Raw genomic sequence first — 16378 nt, 5'->3', positions numbered from 1 at the left:
TAGTTATCATAAACTATGAGCAGTTTATGTTTACACCATTTATTAACCTTTGTTAATGTTAGTTTAAAATACAGTTGTTCATTGTTTGTTCATGTTATTTCAAAATTCCTTAACGAATGTTAAAGGCCCACTGAAGTGCCTTTAAATGCACAGCTCTTTATGTGTTGACGTAATTTCCACTGAAACAGGAAGACAGGGCAGGACATATAGAGCATCCCCTCCCCTTTTTGAATATAGCCAATAGCATTTTGTTTATATCACAGATCGGCCAGAAACGTTGAGCTCAGTAAAGCCACATTTCCTCCTAATATCTAACCATTTGTCCTCCTAATATCCTCCATATTACTTTATAATATAGCATTTTGTGGGTCGGATATGTTTTGTGGTCTGCGCCGATCTGCTCTGTACTCGTGTGTCTTCCAATGTCTTCCTTATCTTCTATTTAGTAAATTTAGAAATGAAGTTTGACTAATGAAGACATGACTAATGCAGTTTACTTATGTTCACAAATTAAACCGTATTGTAAAGTGTTACCATTGTTGTATAACCAGTGTTAGAAGAAAACTTCTTCAAATAAATGCCATTAAGTGATTAATCAAAACCTACTGAAATAATGCATAATGCATAATGCGAATGCAGTATGGTTTCCACAAAAAATATTACAATTCAGAAAAATATTAAATATAAAATGAAGAATTAAATTCCATTTTCAAATATATATATATATATATATATATATATATATATATATATATATATATATATATATATATATATATATATATAATATTACTATTTAAAATAGCCTTTCTATTTTTATGTATTTGAAAATGGAATTTAATTTAATTCCAAGTATATTTACTATATTTTATATTTTTATATTTTATATATTTTTTATATTTACTATATGTTAAAGTATATTTTTTTCAAATAAATGCAGCCTTGGTGACATCTTTCTAAAAATCTTAATATACATGATATAGTACGTGATTTTTCTGGATTATTTCTTCACAAGCTTCCTCAAGGGAAACATTAATGTGACAAACTATAAGCCTGTATTATTGGTAAATCAACTCAGTCCCTTGCTATTTAAATCCATATGGGGTCTCCTTTCTGATCACATGTCAGTTTTTTTTTCATGTGTCTGTGCTGTGGCGCTGGGCAGCTCAGCTGTATCCTTCCTTCCCTGGAGGATGACGGGGATTGTTCCGGCTGGTATTTTGCCGTCAGTGTCACTTGTGTGCCAAAACTAGTGACAGGCACATTTGGACCCCACCATATGTTTTCACATCAGTTGGGCTGATCTCACCCACAGGCCAAAGACGACTTTATATGATGCCATAGAGTGAGATAAATTTGAAGTATATATATATATATATATATATATATATATATATATATATATACACAGTGAGGAAAATAAGTATTTATTTTGCAAGTTCTCCCACTTGGAATTCATGGAGGGGTCTGAAATTGTCCACTGTGTGAGAAATAATGTAAAAAAAATAATCCAGAAATCACATTGTATGGTTTTTTTAAACTATTTGTTTGTATGATAAGCTGCAAATTATTTAAACACCTGAGAAAATCAATGTTAATATTTGGTACAGTAGCCTTTGTTTGCAATTACAGAGGTCAATAAACATGACTGTCAATCTCCCTCGGACTGGGGCTCCATGCAAGATCTTACCTTGTGGAGTCTGAATGATCCTAAGAAAGGTTAGAAATCAGTACAGAACTACACGGGAGGAGCTGGTCAATGACCTAAAAAGAACTGGGACCACCATTTCCAAGGTTACTGTTGGTAATACACTAAGACGTCATGGTTTGAAATCATGCATGGCAAGGAAGGTTCCCATGCTTAAACCAGCACATGCCCAGGCCCATCTTAAATTGTAGGTTTATACAATTAAGTAAGTAAGATTTACTTTCACTACCCTGTGCCCCATAGACTAGTGTTATAAGCTAACCTGTTTTGAGAAATAAAACTCTTTACATTCTATATTCATGAAAACGCATCCCAGAGAATGATCTACCTTGCAACCATCTTTTAATTACACCTAGGTTTATTTCTCACCGGAGTTGTCCTTTAAGGTCAGTTCTGAAGGCGAAAGGGGGTCAAACAGTATTAGTATGGTGTTCCTAATAACCCTTTAGGTGAGTGTGTGTATATATATATATATATATATATATATATATATATATATATATATATATATATATATATATATATATATATATATATATATATATAAAATATTTTTTGGGTGCCGCTTTGTTATTCCATGCATTACCATTTTCAGCGCCCAATGCATACAGCAGAACGGTGCAATTACATGGGCTTTTAGATCAGTGACAAGTAACAATGCTTTATGCAACTCCATCCTCCTCTTCTGGGAACAGATGCTGTAAAATTGGGATTAATGAGGATTACACAGAATCCAGAGAAAGAAAATTAATTATTCTCTTAAAGAACCGTACCCCCTCTGTACCCACGGGTGCTCCCCTAGTCTTATTTGGTGAAAGTGTCTTATTGAAGATCCACTGAATATTCACTGTCAGCCAGTGTTTTGTATTTATTACATGGCCGGCTGACTAAATCATTCTGTCACGTCATGAGTCTCTTGCCTTTGTAAATGTCAGACTCTCACTTTTCCATAATGCATTGGAGTGCTTTGAATGGCAGGTCCATCCATAAGCAGATGGCATATTTTGATATTTCAGGGAGGAGGTTTTTCTAAGCGTGCTTCTGTGAAAGCATGTGCGTGTGTGTGGTTTAGTGCGTTCTGAGATTCAGTGTGGAGAAAAATAGAATAATGAAAAGTGGAAAAGGTCACAGCTAATAATTAGTTAGAAGGGTAAGACGACATGAGAAAACTAAAATGAAATGAATAGAACTTAATCAGAAGCCTTTTAGCTCAGGAATGTTGTGGTTTTCATGAGCTGTATGCCAAAATCATCAGTATTAAAATAATAAAAGACCTGAAATATTTCAGTTGGTGTGCAATGAATCTAAAATATATGAACGTTTAATTTGAATCATTACATTATGGAAGATAATGAACTTTTATCGCATATGCTAATTTTTTGAGAAGGACCTGTATTTTATGTCTCCTAGGTTTAGATGCATCAAAAAAATACATTAATTTTCTCTTAATACACATTGCAGCATTGCTTATCTCACAGTGTCTGAACAGTTTGATAAAGGAATCATTTCTCTTAACCCAAGAGCCATCTCTGCTCTGATTGGTCAGATGGCCTAGTCTGCTGTGATTGGTCCACCGTTTACAGCGTGTCAGAACAGCTGAATTTCAGCTCCGGATGTTTCCTCACCGCTTGATAAACAGGGATACGAACAGTAGCAATGGTGTTGGTTTTACTGTATAAATTCATTTTATGTATAAATACACTTTGGAAGTGCATGCATGTGAAGTCTGCTTTCATGCTTACATTAAGCAAATTTGTAACAAACCTGTTTTTTGCAGGAAGTGAGAGTGGAATTACTGTCAATTAATTTCATTCAGTTCGGAATTGCTTCTTTCTTTTAGGAGACAATAACTCTGTTTATCGCACACTTTGATCTTTGAAACTTTGCAGACCTTTCATTCACAAACAGCTGTATTACACACCACATGAAAGCGAATATCGGAAAAGCATAAAAGGGGCCCTTTAATGTATGAATTTCACTGCATTAGGTTCAAAGGTATCAGAGTGTTATCTGCAAATTAACTATAAGTCTAACTACATGTGTACTTCACATCACATCTCCCTGTAGCATTTGACAACCAGAAAGTATCCAGATATTTTTGGTCTTTGTTTAATAATGTATTTAATAATGTGTTTTCCTTTTATGTGATTGTTCAGAGGCATCATTCTCATTGACTGACAAACTCAACTGAGCGGGCACTTTTTAAATTTTTCCCCCCAAAAAATTGTATCCCAAATGTATATTTGGTTAATTAAATGACGTTGCACCCATTGTTAGTAAAAAAAAAATATATATATATATATATATATATATATATATATATATATATATATATATATATATATATATATATATATATATATATATATATATATATATAAAATTAAAAAAACATTAGGTCAGTGTTTGTTTATTTGAGTACTTATAATATCCCTTTTTTTTCTATTCCTTGAGAAAATTGCTATTTTAATCAAGGAACCAAGACATGTGAGGGAGTTGCCTATGGATGTGTAATATCTGCATGTGTTCCCCTCGGTTTCCTCGGTTGTATTCTGCAGAAACGCTTTACTCTTAGCAGTGTGACCAAGTGTCATAGCAGCCGCTGAGTGAACGCACAGAGTAACATAACATCATTTTAAACACACTTAAATGCATCTAATATGATAAACAGAGCTGTGTTACCTCATGACCGGAAAAGTGGGAATGGCGCCGGCGACTATGGCATAATAAAAGTCCTAGGGACAGCACAGAGACAGAGCGACACACGTCATAATCTGTAAATCAAACCGTATTCCATTGAGTTTGTATTGCGTGAAGCGGCCTCCTTGTCATTTCTGACTAACAAAAAGCATGTCTAAAATATGTGACAAGGTGTACAGCAGGGCTATTAACATCTTGTCAATGTGCTGTAGAGTTTAGCTCCAACCCTGATCAAACACACCCACCTGTGATTTTCTAATGATCCTGAAGACATTGATTAGCATGTTCAGGTGTGTTTGATAAGGGTTGGAGCTACACTCTGCAGCGCATTGGCCCTCCAGGGCAAGATTTGAATTGCCCTGGCATACAGCAAACAAGCTAAAAATCACAGAACCAAAACCCCAGAATTTTTTATAAGCTGTTGACCCAAAAAAAAAACAAGCGTTTAATGACACAAAAGTGGATACAGGCAACTGAGATAGAGCACGACATGTTATATTACACTGAGAACTACACCCACTAGAGGGGATCAGCGACAGGAAATATAATATATAAAACTGGCATTTGGATATTTGACTGAACAGTGACAGAATGTTTACTGCACACGTAAGCATACTGAGTGTCAGGATCCCAAAATGTACTTATTCTTCCTGCTGAAGCTTCATGTCTTATTGCCTGTATCCACATTTGTCTCCTTGAACACTCGTTTTTTTGGGGGGTCGACAGCTTATAAAAACTTGTTTGCTGTACACCATGTCACACAGCAGCTTTTATACATTGTTCTGTTTTTTGTTATAAGTCAGAAATGACAAGCAGGTCGCTTCACACAATGCAAAGTCAATGGAGAGTGAATTGTAAAACCCACAAAGAGATATATGAATACACATGCTTTGGGGGTGTTTATATATATATATTTAATATTTTTTGTTCCAAGACAAAAAAAAATGCTTTGTTTCACCCAGCTGACCTTAATCAAGCAGTCAATCTGATGTTTTATTACATGCACTGTATATCATTTTTTTATAGGCTATACTGTTTAGAACACTCTTTAACTTTTGTTTTTTTCTTCTCTCACAGGTCAAAGTAAAGGATACCTGCCTTATCAGCCAATCAACATGATGAACTGATGTTTGAACTTGTCTTTCTACGTAAATGTCTTAACATGATAGTGTCTTACGGACTGTCGGAGGAACACAGAACCGACGCTTTAACCTCAAAGACTCGAGCAACAGAGTGGATTTTCTTTGTCTATGCCCAGCCCTTCCTCCTCCAGAGCTCGAGAGCGCCCTCGTGTGGCCGAACCCCCTCAGCAGACTCTCATGTCATTGTGCCCATTAGCAGAGCAAAACGGAGGAGCAGACTGCGTCGATGTCTGCGGACAGATCTGCAATAAGAAAGACTTGGAATCGTGCAATGGACCGAGTGGATATAGTGTCAGTGTGTCCGACTGACTTTCACGGAATCCATCCATACTTAAAGAATGTTCATTAACCAGTCAGTGTGATATTAGTTATCTAGTCCCACAGTCCTTCAAACGGCGACTGGAGTGGAGAGTCATTATTCCGGCTGTTTACAATGGGTTATTCCAAGCAAGCATTGGGATTACCTTCGGTGTTTAATTGCAACCCAAGTAGTTTTTCTTCTTTCTCCTGGATGTACTCGTCTTGAAAGTGCCAAGAACAGTTAAGAAAAAAAAAACAGAAAAAATCAGTAGCTGCTAAGAGATTCATATTTTTTGGAGTTAAACCACAGTCCTAAAAAAATACCTATGAGTTTATCCGTTCAACGTCACCATGGGATTCAGCCGTATTTGTTTGCATGAGGTGTCAAAATCTGTTGCGTATTTAATATCTTTCAGCTAGACATAGGCCGACCTTGGAAGGGGTAACAGTTGGCCTTCAGCGACTGCCCTTGCTCCAAAAGGTTACTTGTGAATATTGTTGTTTTTTAAGACGGTGTTGAGTCTTGTTAACAAGATAACGAATAGAAAACCAATTGTAACTTCTTTCTATTTTAAGCCTTTTTTAACATGTGTGCCAGTGTTCACTCTTTTTCTAGTAGACTAATAATTTGTTATGCCGTGTAAGTGGGCCTTTCTTTTTCGATATACCTGTACATATTGAGGGGGGATAGGGATAGAGATGCAGTATTTCTAGTGATGTGATGTGCGAGGAGGTGTGTGGAAGAGTCTACTCGGGTTAAAACGTTTTGTTTTGTGTAGTAACAGGAACCCAAGAATAACGAGGCTATCATTTCATAAAGCAATTGTTCCCCGACTTTGGAGCGGTTCGATTTGCTCAAAATGCTGAAGCTGTTCAGGTGTTTCTCCTGGATTTAGCTGTGCTGTATGGCTTCTTTTGTAACCGGCTTCCTAAATGAATATGAAGGAACGAGTTTCTTTTGGTGCTGCACTTTCAATCGCCTAAAATACTACGCATATTGTAGCCCTTGGATGATGCGTGAAATGTCTTCATCTCGGTCAAACTACCATCCCAAACACAGCTGAATAACGCATTTCCCCTTCCTTAACAGATAATGGATGATGAAATATGTATTTCTCCACTGTATATTATCTTTTCCCTTGAAATGATTCTAGTAACTGTGTGGGCTTGACATATATCTGCGGTTTGGTGTAGAGAAAGTGCCTAAAATGACATCCTGTGAACATTCCAATAAATGGCAATCTGCTCTCACCCAGGACGGCTGTACATAAACAGAGGGTCTGACTGAGCTGTGTTTAATCAAACCCCTTGTGAACTGCACTGGCAAAGCTAAGTGGCTTTGATAATTAATAAAGATATTTTAGCCGCACCACTCTCCAGAACTCACTGGCCAATAATTCCCTGCAGTCTTTGTGCATCCGACTCAATATGGAGTGACATTTGAATGGGTAATGCGATTCAATGAGAATGATGACACTAGGAAAGGAAACCTGTATGGGTATATCTCACTAAACCTTTCAAAAACATAGTTAGGTTATATTTCAGCCCCAAAATCAAAATATAGAGAAAATATATATTTTGCTGTTTTAAAAAATTGGAATTTTTTTTAGATTTATTTTTTATTTTTGGAATTAATTTATACTTTATCATGAATTATAATATTAATTATTATATTGCTGTAATGCGCAAATATTATTACTGTAATTATAATGATTATTAAATTGTAATCTCATTCTCATTGCTGTGATGCAAAAATAAAAATTTAAAATGTTTTATGTTACAGTAATCACCATTGAAAATTTTGGGAACTAAAAAAACATCTGTATGAATTAGGGTAATGAGAAAGAAATAGCAGGAAATGTCATAACAGTAATGTTGCCATATACACTCACCTAAAGGATTATTAGGAACACCTGTTCAATTTTTCATTAATGCAATTATCTAATCAACCAATCACATGGCAGTTGCTTCAATGCATTTAGGGGTGTGGTCCTGGTCAAGACAATCTCCTGAACTCCAATCTGAATGTCAGAATGGGAAAGAAAGGTGATTTAAGCAATTTTGAGCGTGGCATGGTTGTTGGTGCCAGACGGGCCAGTCTGAGTATTTCACAATCTGCTCAGTTACTGGGATTTTCAGGCACAACCATTTCTAAGGTTTACAAAGAATGGTGTAAAAAGGGAAAAACATCCAGTATGCGGCAGTCCTGTGGGCGAAAATGCCTTGTTGATGCTAGAGGTCAGAGGAGAAGCCACAACACGCACGAACACGAACTTTAAAGGTGCCCTGTGTAAAAATTGAGGTAAAAATATCAAAAAAATGACCTACACGCATCAAAATAATGAGAAGAAATAAGGGCGATGATGTCATTTAAAACAATGTCAAGTTATAGTGCTGCAGAGATATCAACCTTAATTAGCAGTAGCATTACTTGCTCCGGCCCGACATGTATCGTAATACCAGTCTCGGCCATGGGAGGCGGTATGCGGGCAACATAACCACCAGCCAACCTGCAATACACCAATAACTTGTTAGCGGCTTGTGGGCGTACTTGAACCTGATGTCAATCGTGTGGAAAGTACAGCCCACTACTTCATTTCAGTTCAGGGAAGAGAGTAGACGGATGGCAGAAGCCCGTTGCCCCTTAAATGTATCTGATATGATAAAAATAGCTGGTTTTACCTGACCGGAAAAAGTGGAAGTGCGGGTGTCCCGTCCCGTCATAATAAAAGTCCCAGTACTCGCGAGCCGTTTAGAATAGGCACCCTCCAGTGGACGAAAAGTTGCATAGTGCACTTTTAAGGAGGATGGCCTACAACAGCAGAAGACCCCACCGGGTACCACTCATCTCCACTACAAATAGGAAAAAGAGGCTACAATTTGCACAAGCTCACCAAAAATGGACAGTTGAAGACTGGAAAAATGTTGCCTGGTCTGATGAGTCTCGATTTCTGTTGAGACATTCAGATGGTAGAGTCAGAAATTGGCGTAAACAGAATGAGAACATGGATCCATCATGCCTTGTTACCACTGTGCAGGCTGGTGGTGGTGTAATGGTCAGGGGGATGTTTTCTTGGCACACTTTAGGCCCCTTAGTGCCAATTGGGCATCATTTAAATGCCACAGCCTACCTGAGCATTGTTTCTGACCATGTCCATCCCTTTATGACCACCATGTACCCATCCTCTAATGGCTACTTCCAGCAGGATAATGCACCATGTCACAAAGCGGGAATCATTTCAAATTGGTTTCTTGAACATGACAATGAGTTCACTGTACTAAAATGGCCGCCACAGTCACCAGATCTCAATGCTATAGAGTATCTTTGGGATGTGGTGGAACGGGAGCTTCGTGCCCTGGATGTGCATCCCACAAATCTCCATCAACTGCAAGATGCTATCCTATCAATATGGGCCAACATTTCTAAAGAATGCTTTCAGCACCTTGTTGAATCAATGACACATAGCATTAAGGCAGTTCTGAAGGCGAAAGGAGGTCAAACACAGTATTAGTATGGTGTTCCTAATAATCCTTTAGATGAATATATATATATATATATATATATATATATATATATATATATATATATATATAAATTCTAGATGAGACATGATTACATCAGTCTGGCTGCTGTACGAGTGACTTTTAAGACATTTGTAAATAAATCCTGATTCAACATGGTGCTTGATTAGACTTTATTATAATGAATAAACAGGGTGAAGTTAAAGCAAAAAAAAGTGTTCTGTTCTCAATACACTTGCAAGACACAGTATAAGCTTATGTGAGATTTACCCTGCATTAATAAATGTAAAACAAGACTTGACAGAGCTACATGTCAAATTTGATTATCATAATTATTGAGCTAAGAGAAACCTGAATGAAAAGGAATATCCTCTGATAAATCTTGCATGATGCTTCTACACAGGAGTGTATGTGATGTCATGTCACAATGACAATGCTCGAACCAAAACTGTATATAAAAAAATATGGATTTAGAAACTAGTTTAAATTCTTTGTGGAGTGGTCTGAACAAATGAAAAAAAAAAAATATATAGCTTTTATTTGACAATATATTGTGTAAGAGTAGCTTACCGATTCTCGGTAATTAAATGGTAAATTATGATATAAAACAAATGACACTCATGGTAGATGCTTTAAGCAGTTTTCCAGGTTGTTTTCATTGGATTCAGTGCAAGTTTTGATTAGATAGGCCTTTTCTATTGCTGTTCCTTTCAAAGAATGACTGTAAATAAAACCAGACTGTGTCAATTACTTTATTTTCCTTCTCTTTTCTGTTACTTCACTTCTTTGCTTTATTATGCAATGTCTAAGTATAGCAACGTGTCATACAGCACATAGCGAATGTGCCTAGCAACAGACTGTAGCTTTGGCATTGTCGATGATGACTGTCTTCCACTTAAAAAGGAACCGCTGTCAATCATACGCCGCCAGCCCTGAATTGCAGCAGTGATGTGCTCCAACATCGCATGTTCCTTCTGCACACATAGCCGTTTGTTCTTTTGTAAATGCTTGCGGCTAACAGGCTGCGTTTGTTTGTTTTACAGTCATGTGCTATGTAATTGCCCAGTGGGAAGCAAGTGATTAAAGACTGCATGTACACACACACACACACACACCTAATCAGTGATGCAGTTACCTGAGCTACGGTAAATCTTTTCAAAGTGGTTTTTGAATGTAATTGAGAGTCTGCAAGCTGATGTTGGAATAAGTGCATCTAGTTAAGACAGTGAAACCTTACTTGGAATAAAAAGGGTGGAAACTATAAGGCCTTGTGGAACACTTTGTTCCCACTTCAGTAGATATACCCAGTGGGGAAATGTAAAGGAATGAGAGGGGGGGGGGGGGATCGGGGAATCCATCAAAACTACAGAGATACTGTATGTGAGCTTCACGTGGAGGTCACGTTTTAATCTGCAAAGCCCCACAACATTTAGAGCTACTGATGATGTGCGGAAAACCCCCCGTGCAAAATGGGAATCTATTTTCCTTCAATATTTTAAAGGGATAAACTAGCATCCTATCCCCACATTCTTTTCAAAGACTGCTGTTCTAAAGAGAAGAAAAGGAAGGAGGTGATATAGAGGGATGAAAGACCAGATTTTTGCTAAAGAATGCTGCTGACACACTGAAACTGTTTTTTGCACTTTTTGATGGCATAAGCTTTGCCTTCCATTATCATTTTATTCCTGTCCATCAAACATAGAGTCTGGGCTCTGTGCCACAGACACCATAAGTTGAATCATTATTATGATGCATAATATTTTATCTACGGCATTGATGGGAGCTATGACTTACAGTACATTAGGACTGAATCATTTAATTGATTTGACTCCTTAGTGAAAAGTTTCTAAAGTTTTCTCTTATAATTGGATTATCAAAGCCAAGTAAATGTGCGCCCTCTAGCGGTTAGAAATAATACAACCGCATGCTTTTTGTGAATCGGGTCTAGTTCGCTAATTTCACTGAACATGAACCATTAATCGCTGTGAAGTGGGGAGTCCGAAGAAAAGTAGGCTATCCCCTTATATTTTTTCTGTTGAGAGGAAAAATCAGATATACAATATAGAGGTTGAATTATGTGTTGTAGATTACGATGTTACGATGAACTATATGCTTTTCTCCACTGATGTTCTGAGTTGTTTAAAGTGTTTCTAGAATGCAGATTTTTAAAAAGGCAGACTGAGATGGCAAATGGCACATGGTTTGTATTTGCAACACATTATTAGCTAAAATCATATTCATTTCCGTTATGTGTCAAATGAACAATACCTTTGTGCACCGTTTACTACGGTAACTTAATGGAACTGTACGTAAGAAATGTATTTCAATGTATCATAAAATGGCCCTGATTTGTCACTAGACATTAAGAAATCATGTTAATTTCAAATACTTATATCACTGACAACAGTAGTCCGGCCAGGATATTGTCATTTAAAAGTTGTTTTTGCAGCCCACAACATTTTAAGGTCGAGCGGTTTGGTCTGGCCTTGCTCCATAGAGGAGTAATTATCCCCGAACAGAAACTGTTCAGGCCAATGAAATCATCAGGGCGGGCTTTAGACGATGACGGACAGATGATCAACAGTAACGTAATCATGCACGTCATCAAACGGGCTTGGATTATATTTGTTTGAATCCTAAACGAAGAGCTTGTTTGTCTATGCATTCACCTTCACAATTTCTCTCAGAAATGATGATCATGTTGGGTAAGTACTCTGTGTATCAATAAATTATTTTATTTTTTTAAAACACCGGCAAAGATCGTTTATTTCAGCGTGCGGGCAGACAGGGTTGCCAAGTTTTTACAACAAAACCCGAAAACTACTAGCCCTAAACAATAGCTTCTTGGGAGGTTCTCCGGGGAAAAATTGCGTTTGGGGGGTAAAATGTGTGTTATTTTGGCAAGGTTGCCTGCTAAAACTCGCACTCATGGGTCTATATCACATAATAGTCGCTTCAACCCGCGGACATAGAAAACAACCCACAGGGAAAAAAAACGCGGACTTGGCAACACAGTGCAGTTAAGCTCTGTGGACATTTGACAATGCGTCTCTTCGTTGCTCTGATTGGTTGTAGGTCTATCCAATTGAGGTCTTTCCTGGTTCAGTTGAAACACGCCCCATAATCACAGCCCAATGGAGCAGTTTCAGACTCATATTCTGACTAGAATTGAGTATGACCACGTCAGGCTAGGTTTTGGCCACAGTCTTACATAAACTTCCTTTAAGTAAACGTTGACTGTGTGGGTCTCTGAGCTGGTTTGTCCCTGAGTGGGGGTGGGACTAATATGCATATTCATTGATACACATATAATAAATGAAGCAAGGGTGTTTCATTAAAGGTGAACGTATGTAGTATCTGCAGTAAAATTTCCAAAAACTACCAGGCCAGTGTTACATATTTTGTTCAGTTGAGTTCTTATATCCCAAAAGTTTCAACTATTTGAAAATTGCTATTTTAACCAAGGAGCCTGGACGTCTGAGGGAGTCGCCTTGTCAATTTCGTCATATTTGCATTACCCTCAGTTTGCGTTTTTTTTTTTTTTTGCAGAAACGCTTTTTCTCTTAGCAGTGTGAACAAGTGTCACGGCAGCCGCTGAGCGAACGCACAGAGAAACATCACAACATCATTTTAAACACACTTAAATGTATCTAATATATAATATAATATTTAAACAGAGCTGCATTACCTCATAATCATGACAGGAAAAGCAGAAATGGGAAACAATCACTCCAGCGGCCTCCCTCAACACTCGGTCCTGCTCTGCTTCATACTATAGTAACATTAATAACCACATCCATCAACATGATTTCTGCCAGAGTCCTATCCCGATTAATTTCCACCGGCTGTGCGGTGAAGACCACATGCCCAAATATTCTGCGCTCAAACCTGCCGCATTTGTTTTGAATAGGCGCCCTCTAGCGGATGGGAAAGTTGCACAATGTAGCTTTAACATTCAAACTATTTTAAGGCATCAAGTTTTTTTTCACAGGACAAAAATTAAAATATGTAATTTTGGTGATCAAAAATAAGTTTTAAGGGATCAAGGGATAGGCTACACAGGGCAACCTTTTAAGTAATGCTGCATGGCAATGTTACCGTATAGACAAAAATAATAACGTTTTCTGTGTTCCACAACTGGAATGATCCACCCATAGTTTTCTTGTTAATTTTGACAACAAACTTTTAGCTTAATGCTATTCTTCGCACCACCAGACAAGCATGAGCGAATGAGGCACGTAAATAATTGTAAATAAGTATAATAAGAATTTGTGCTTGCTAATAATAAGGCAAGAATCACTTTTACTGCTCAAATTGCTTGGGAGTTGTTCCTGAACTTTGAAGCGACGCCTCTAAAGGATATATAAACATGAAAGAAAATTGTGCAGCTTGTTGAAGAGGTGTGCTTTTGTTTTTGTTAGTGATTGGATGTAACTTTTTACCTGGCAGATGATCAAATAAGCACAACATATTGAAGAAATGACCTAAGCCATATCTGGAGGCACGAATATTATAGAGATGTAGGACACTAAGCAACTACTCAGCAACTACAAAGCAACATGCTAAAAAAACTGTCAGAACACCATAGCAACTGCATAGCAACACCCTAGTAACCACCCAGAAGCACCTGACATTGTGATAGTGAGTATTTCATGGGCAGTCTTTGTGTCTTTTATATCCACTTAGGCACAAAAATGGCAGTAAATATGAATATAGATGACTCAAGGAGGGGCTTTCTGCTTCAACATCTGAAACAAGCCTCTGTGTAGAGCAGGATTCAGTTGCTTTGAACGTGTGATGCTTGCTTGAATGCGTTCTGTGACATTGTGACCCCTCTTTGATTCATCACAGATAATAACAGATGGTCACTCCTTAGAATGTTTAAAATTAGCACCCTAACAGATGGACGTTTAAGCATGACTAATACCCGTGATTTTGATTTATTAATTAATGACGGGTTTGTGTCACGCTCTTATAAATGCCACACAACAGTGACTAGGATTTATCTAACATGCTCCGTTTAATAAAACATCTTGGAAGGCAGTGCACTTTCTGAAAGAATAACCTTCTTGTGTTTTGATGTGCTTGCATAATGTAAAAAAAAAAAAAAAAATAGCCTAAGCATTGCTTATAATACAGATCAGTACATAACAAAAAATAATAACATGTTACACTCACACACACAATATATTGTATTATTAACATAATTAGCAATTGCAATTGTATTTCTTTTTTGCTTATAGATGGAGTATAAAGCTTTAATTTCTGACCTTGCCAGGCTTAAAGATGCTGTGAATGTGCAAATATCATCAGGGACCCCGGGGCCTCTTTATCCTAAAAGAGCTCAACAAGGTGGGGCAGAATGATGATTCAGCATGTATGGTACAACATGCCCACGGTGACCCATTACTGGGTTAATTTACCTTTTACTCTTCCAAAGAAACATCACACTCAGCATTTGCTTATGACATTCTTTTTCTGACATTCTTATCCAGTGAAGCGCGTAAGAAGAACCAGCTTGCAAACTGAGATTGGTGTAGCCTATTCATTACACTCTACCTCCCTCTAGTGTCTCAAATTGATCAAGATAAGAGATTGACAGTGGGCGAAGGTAGGCTTATACAGATATAGAAAATAATAACTACAGATAAAACAAATCAAAATATCAAAAGCAAGTAAAAAAGTACAGTGAAACATTCACAGTATAGTAATTATTAAGGCGAGACACAACAGGCAAAAACATGCATCTACCAATTTTAAGAATTGGGGCTTTTTAGTTTTTCCAAGTCTTTTAGTTTTTTACAGACTGATAGAAAAGTTTTATAATACACAGTGCATCACAGTTTGTTGTGTGTTGGGCTGAAGATTAGGCATCAGAACTGAACCACAGAGCAATGGAAGAAGGTGGCCTGGTCTGATGAATCACATTTTCTTTTACCTCACAAGGATGGCCAGTTGCATTATGGGAAGAAATGGGGAAATGTTCTGCTAAACCTTGGGTCCTGCCATCCATGTGGATGTTACTTTCACACGTATCACCTTCCTAGGCATTGTGGCAGATCATGTACACCCTTTCATGGAAACAGTATTCCCTGGTGGCTGTGGCCTCTTTCAGTGGATAATGCAGCCTTCCACAAAGCAAAAAGGGTTCAGGAATCATTTGAGGAGCACAACAATAAGTTTGAGGTGTTGACTTGGCCTCCAAATTCCCCGGATCTCAATCCAGTGGAGTATCTGTCGGATGTGCTGAACAAACAAGTCAAATTCATGGAGGCCCAACCCCACGATTTACAGGACTTAAAGGATCTGCTGCTAACATCTTGGCACAAAATACTATCAGGGGTCTAGTGGAACCCATGTCTCGACGGGTCAGGGTTGTTTTGGCAGCAAAATGGGGACCAACACAATATTAGGACAATATGGTCATAATGTTATGAATGAGGGATCTATATTTTCATATTTATGACTTTAAAGGGATAGGTGAATTTATGGGTTTGTGTGAGAAAAATATCCATATTTAACACGTTATAAAGTAAGATGTCTAGCTTCTGGCAGACCACCTTTCGTATTCAATTTACGAAGAAACTGTAATGCCTCTCTGCGGAGCCATGTGGATTACTTTTATAATGGATGCCATTACTTTTTTGGGCTGCCATTATAATGATTGGATTAGCCAGGATATTTATTAATATAACTCAGATTGTATTTGTCTAAAGAAGAATGCCATTTAAACTTGGCTTGAAGGTGAGTAAATCATGGGGTAATTAAACATTTTCGGGGAACTAATCTTTCAAAGCTGTTTTCCACTCTTTACTTTTTACAGAGGGGTTTGTTCATATACAAATTGACTGATTTTATATAGGTTATTGTATCCCTAAAAATGGTGATTTAATTTTCTGATCTATGAAGTGATAAAAAGATATTCAAAAGGCCCAACCCCCTCTGTAAAAACCTGTGACTATTTAAACTTGACGTAATCCAGTGTTCTAAATTATGTTCTAGATAA

At 37.4% G+C, this 16378-nt stretch overlaps 1 protein-coding gene across 1 annotated transcript in view; it reads left to right on the top strand.

Annotated features, from left to right (window-relative positions):
- nkain2 (sodium/potassium transporting ATPase interacting 2) overlaps positions 1–7222 on the top strand; it is a 215156-nt gene extending 207934 nt beyond the window's left edge. The window contains exon 7 of the mRNA XM_067417953.1: positions 5486–7222. Within this exon, the coding sequence (XP_067274054.1) occupies positions 5486–5495 (10 nt within the window). The 3' untranslated portion in view covers positions 5496–7222. The remainder of the gene's footprint in view (positions 1–5485) is intronic.
- The last annotated feature ends 9156 nt before the right edge of the window (positions 7223–16378 follow it).

The sequence above is a fragment of the Pseudorasbora parva genome, chromosome 15 (assembly GCF_024679245.1).
Source record: "Pseudorasbora parva isolate DD20220531a chromosome 15, ASM2467924v1, whole genome shotgun sequence".
Classification (NCBI taxonomy): domain Eukaryota; kingdom Metazoa; phylum Chordata; class Actinopteri; order Cypriniformes; family Gobionidae; genus Pseudorasbora; species Pseudorasbora parva.
Note: the sequence above shows the minus strand (reverse complement) of the source record. Positions and strands in the feature narration are given on the sequence as shown.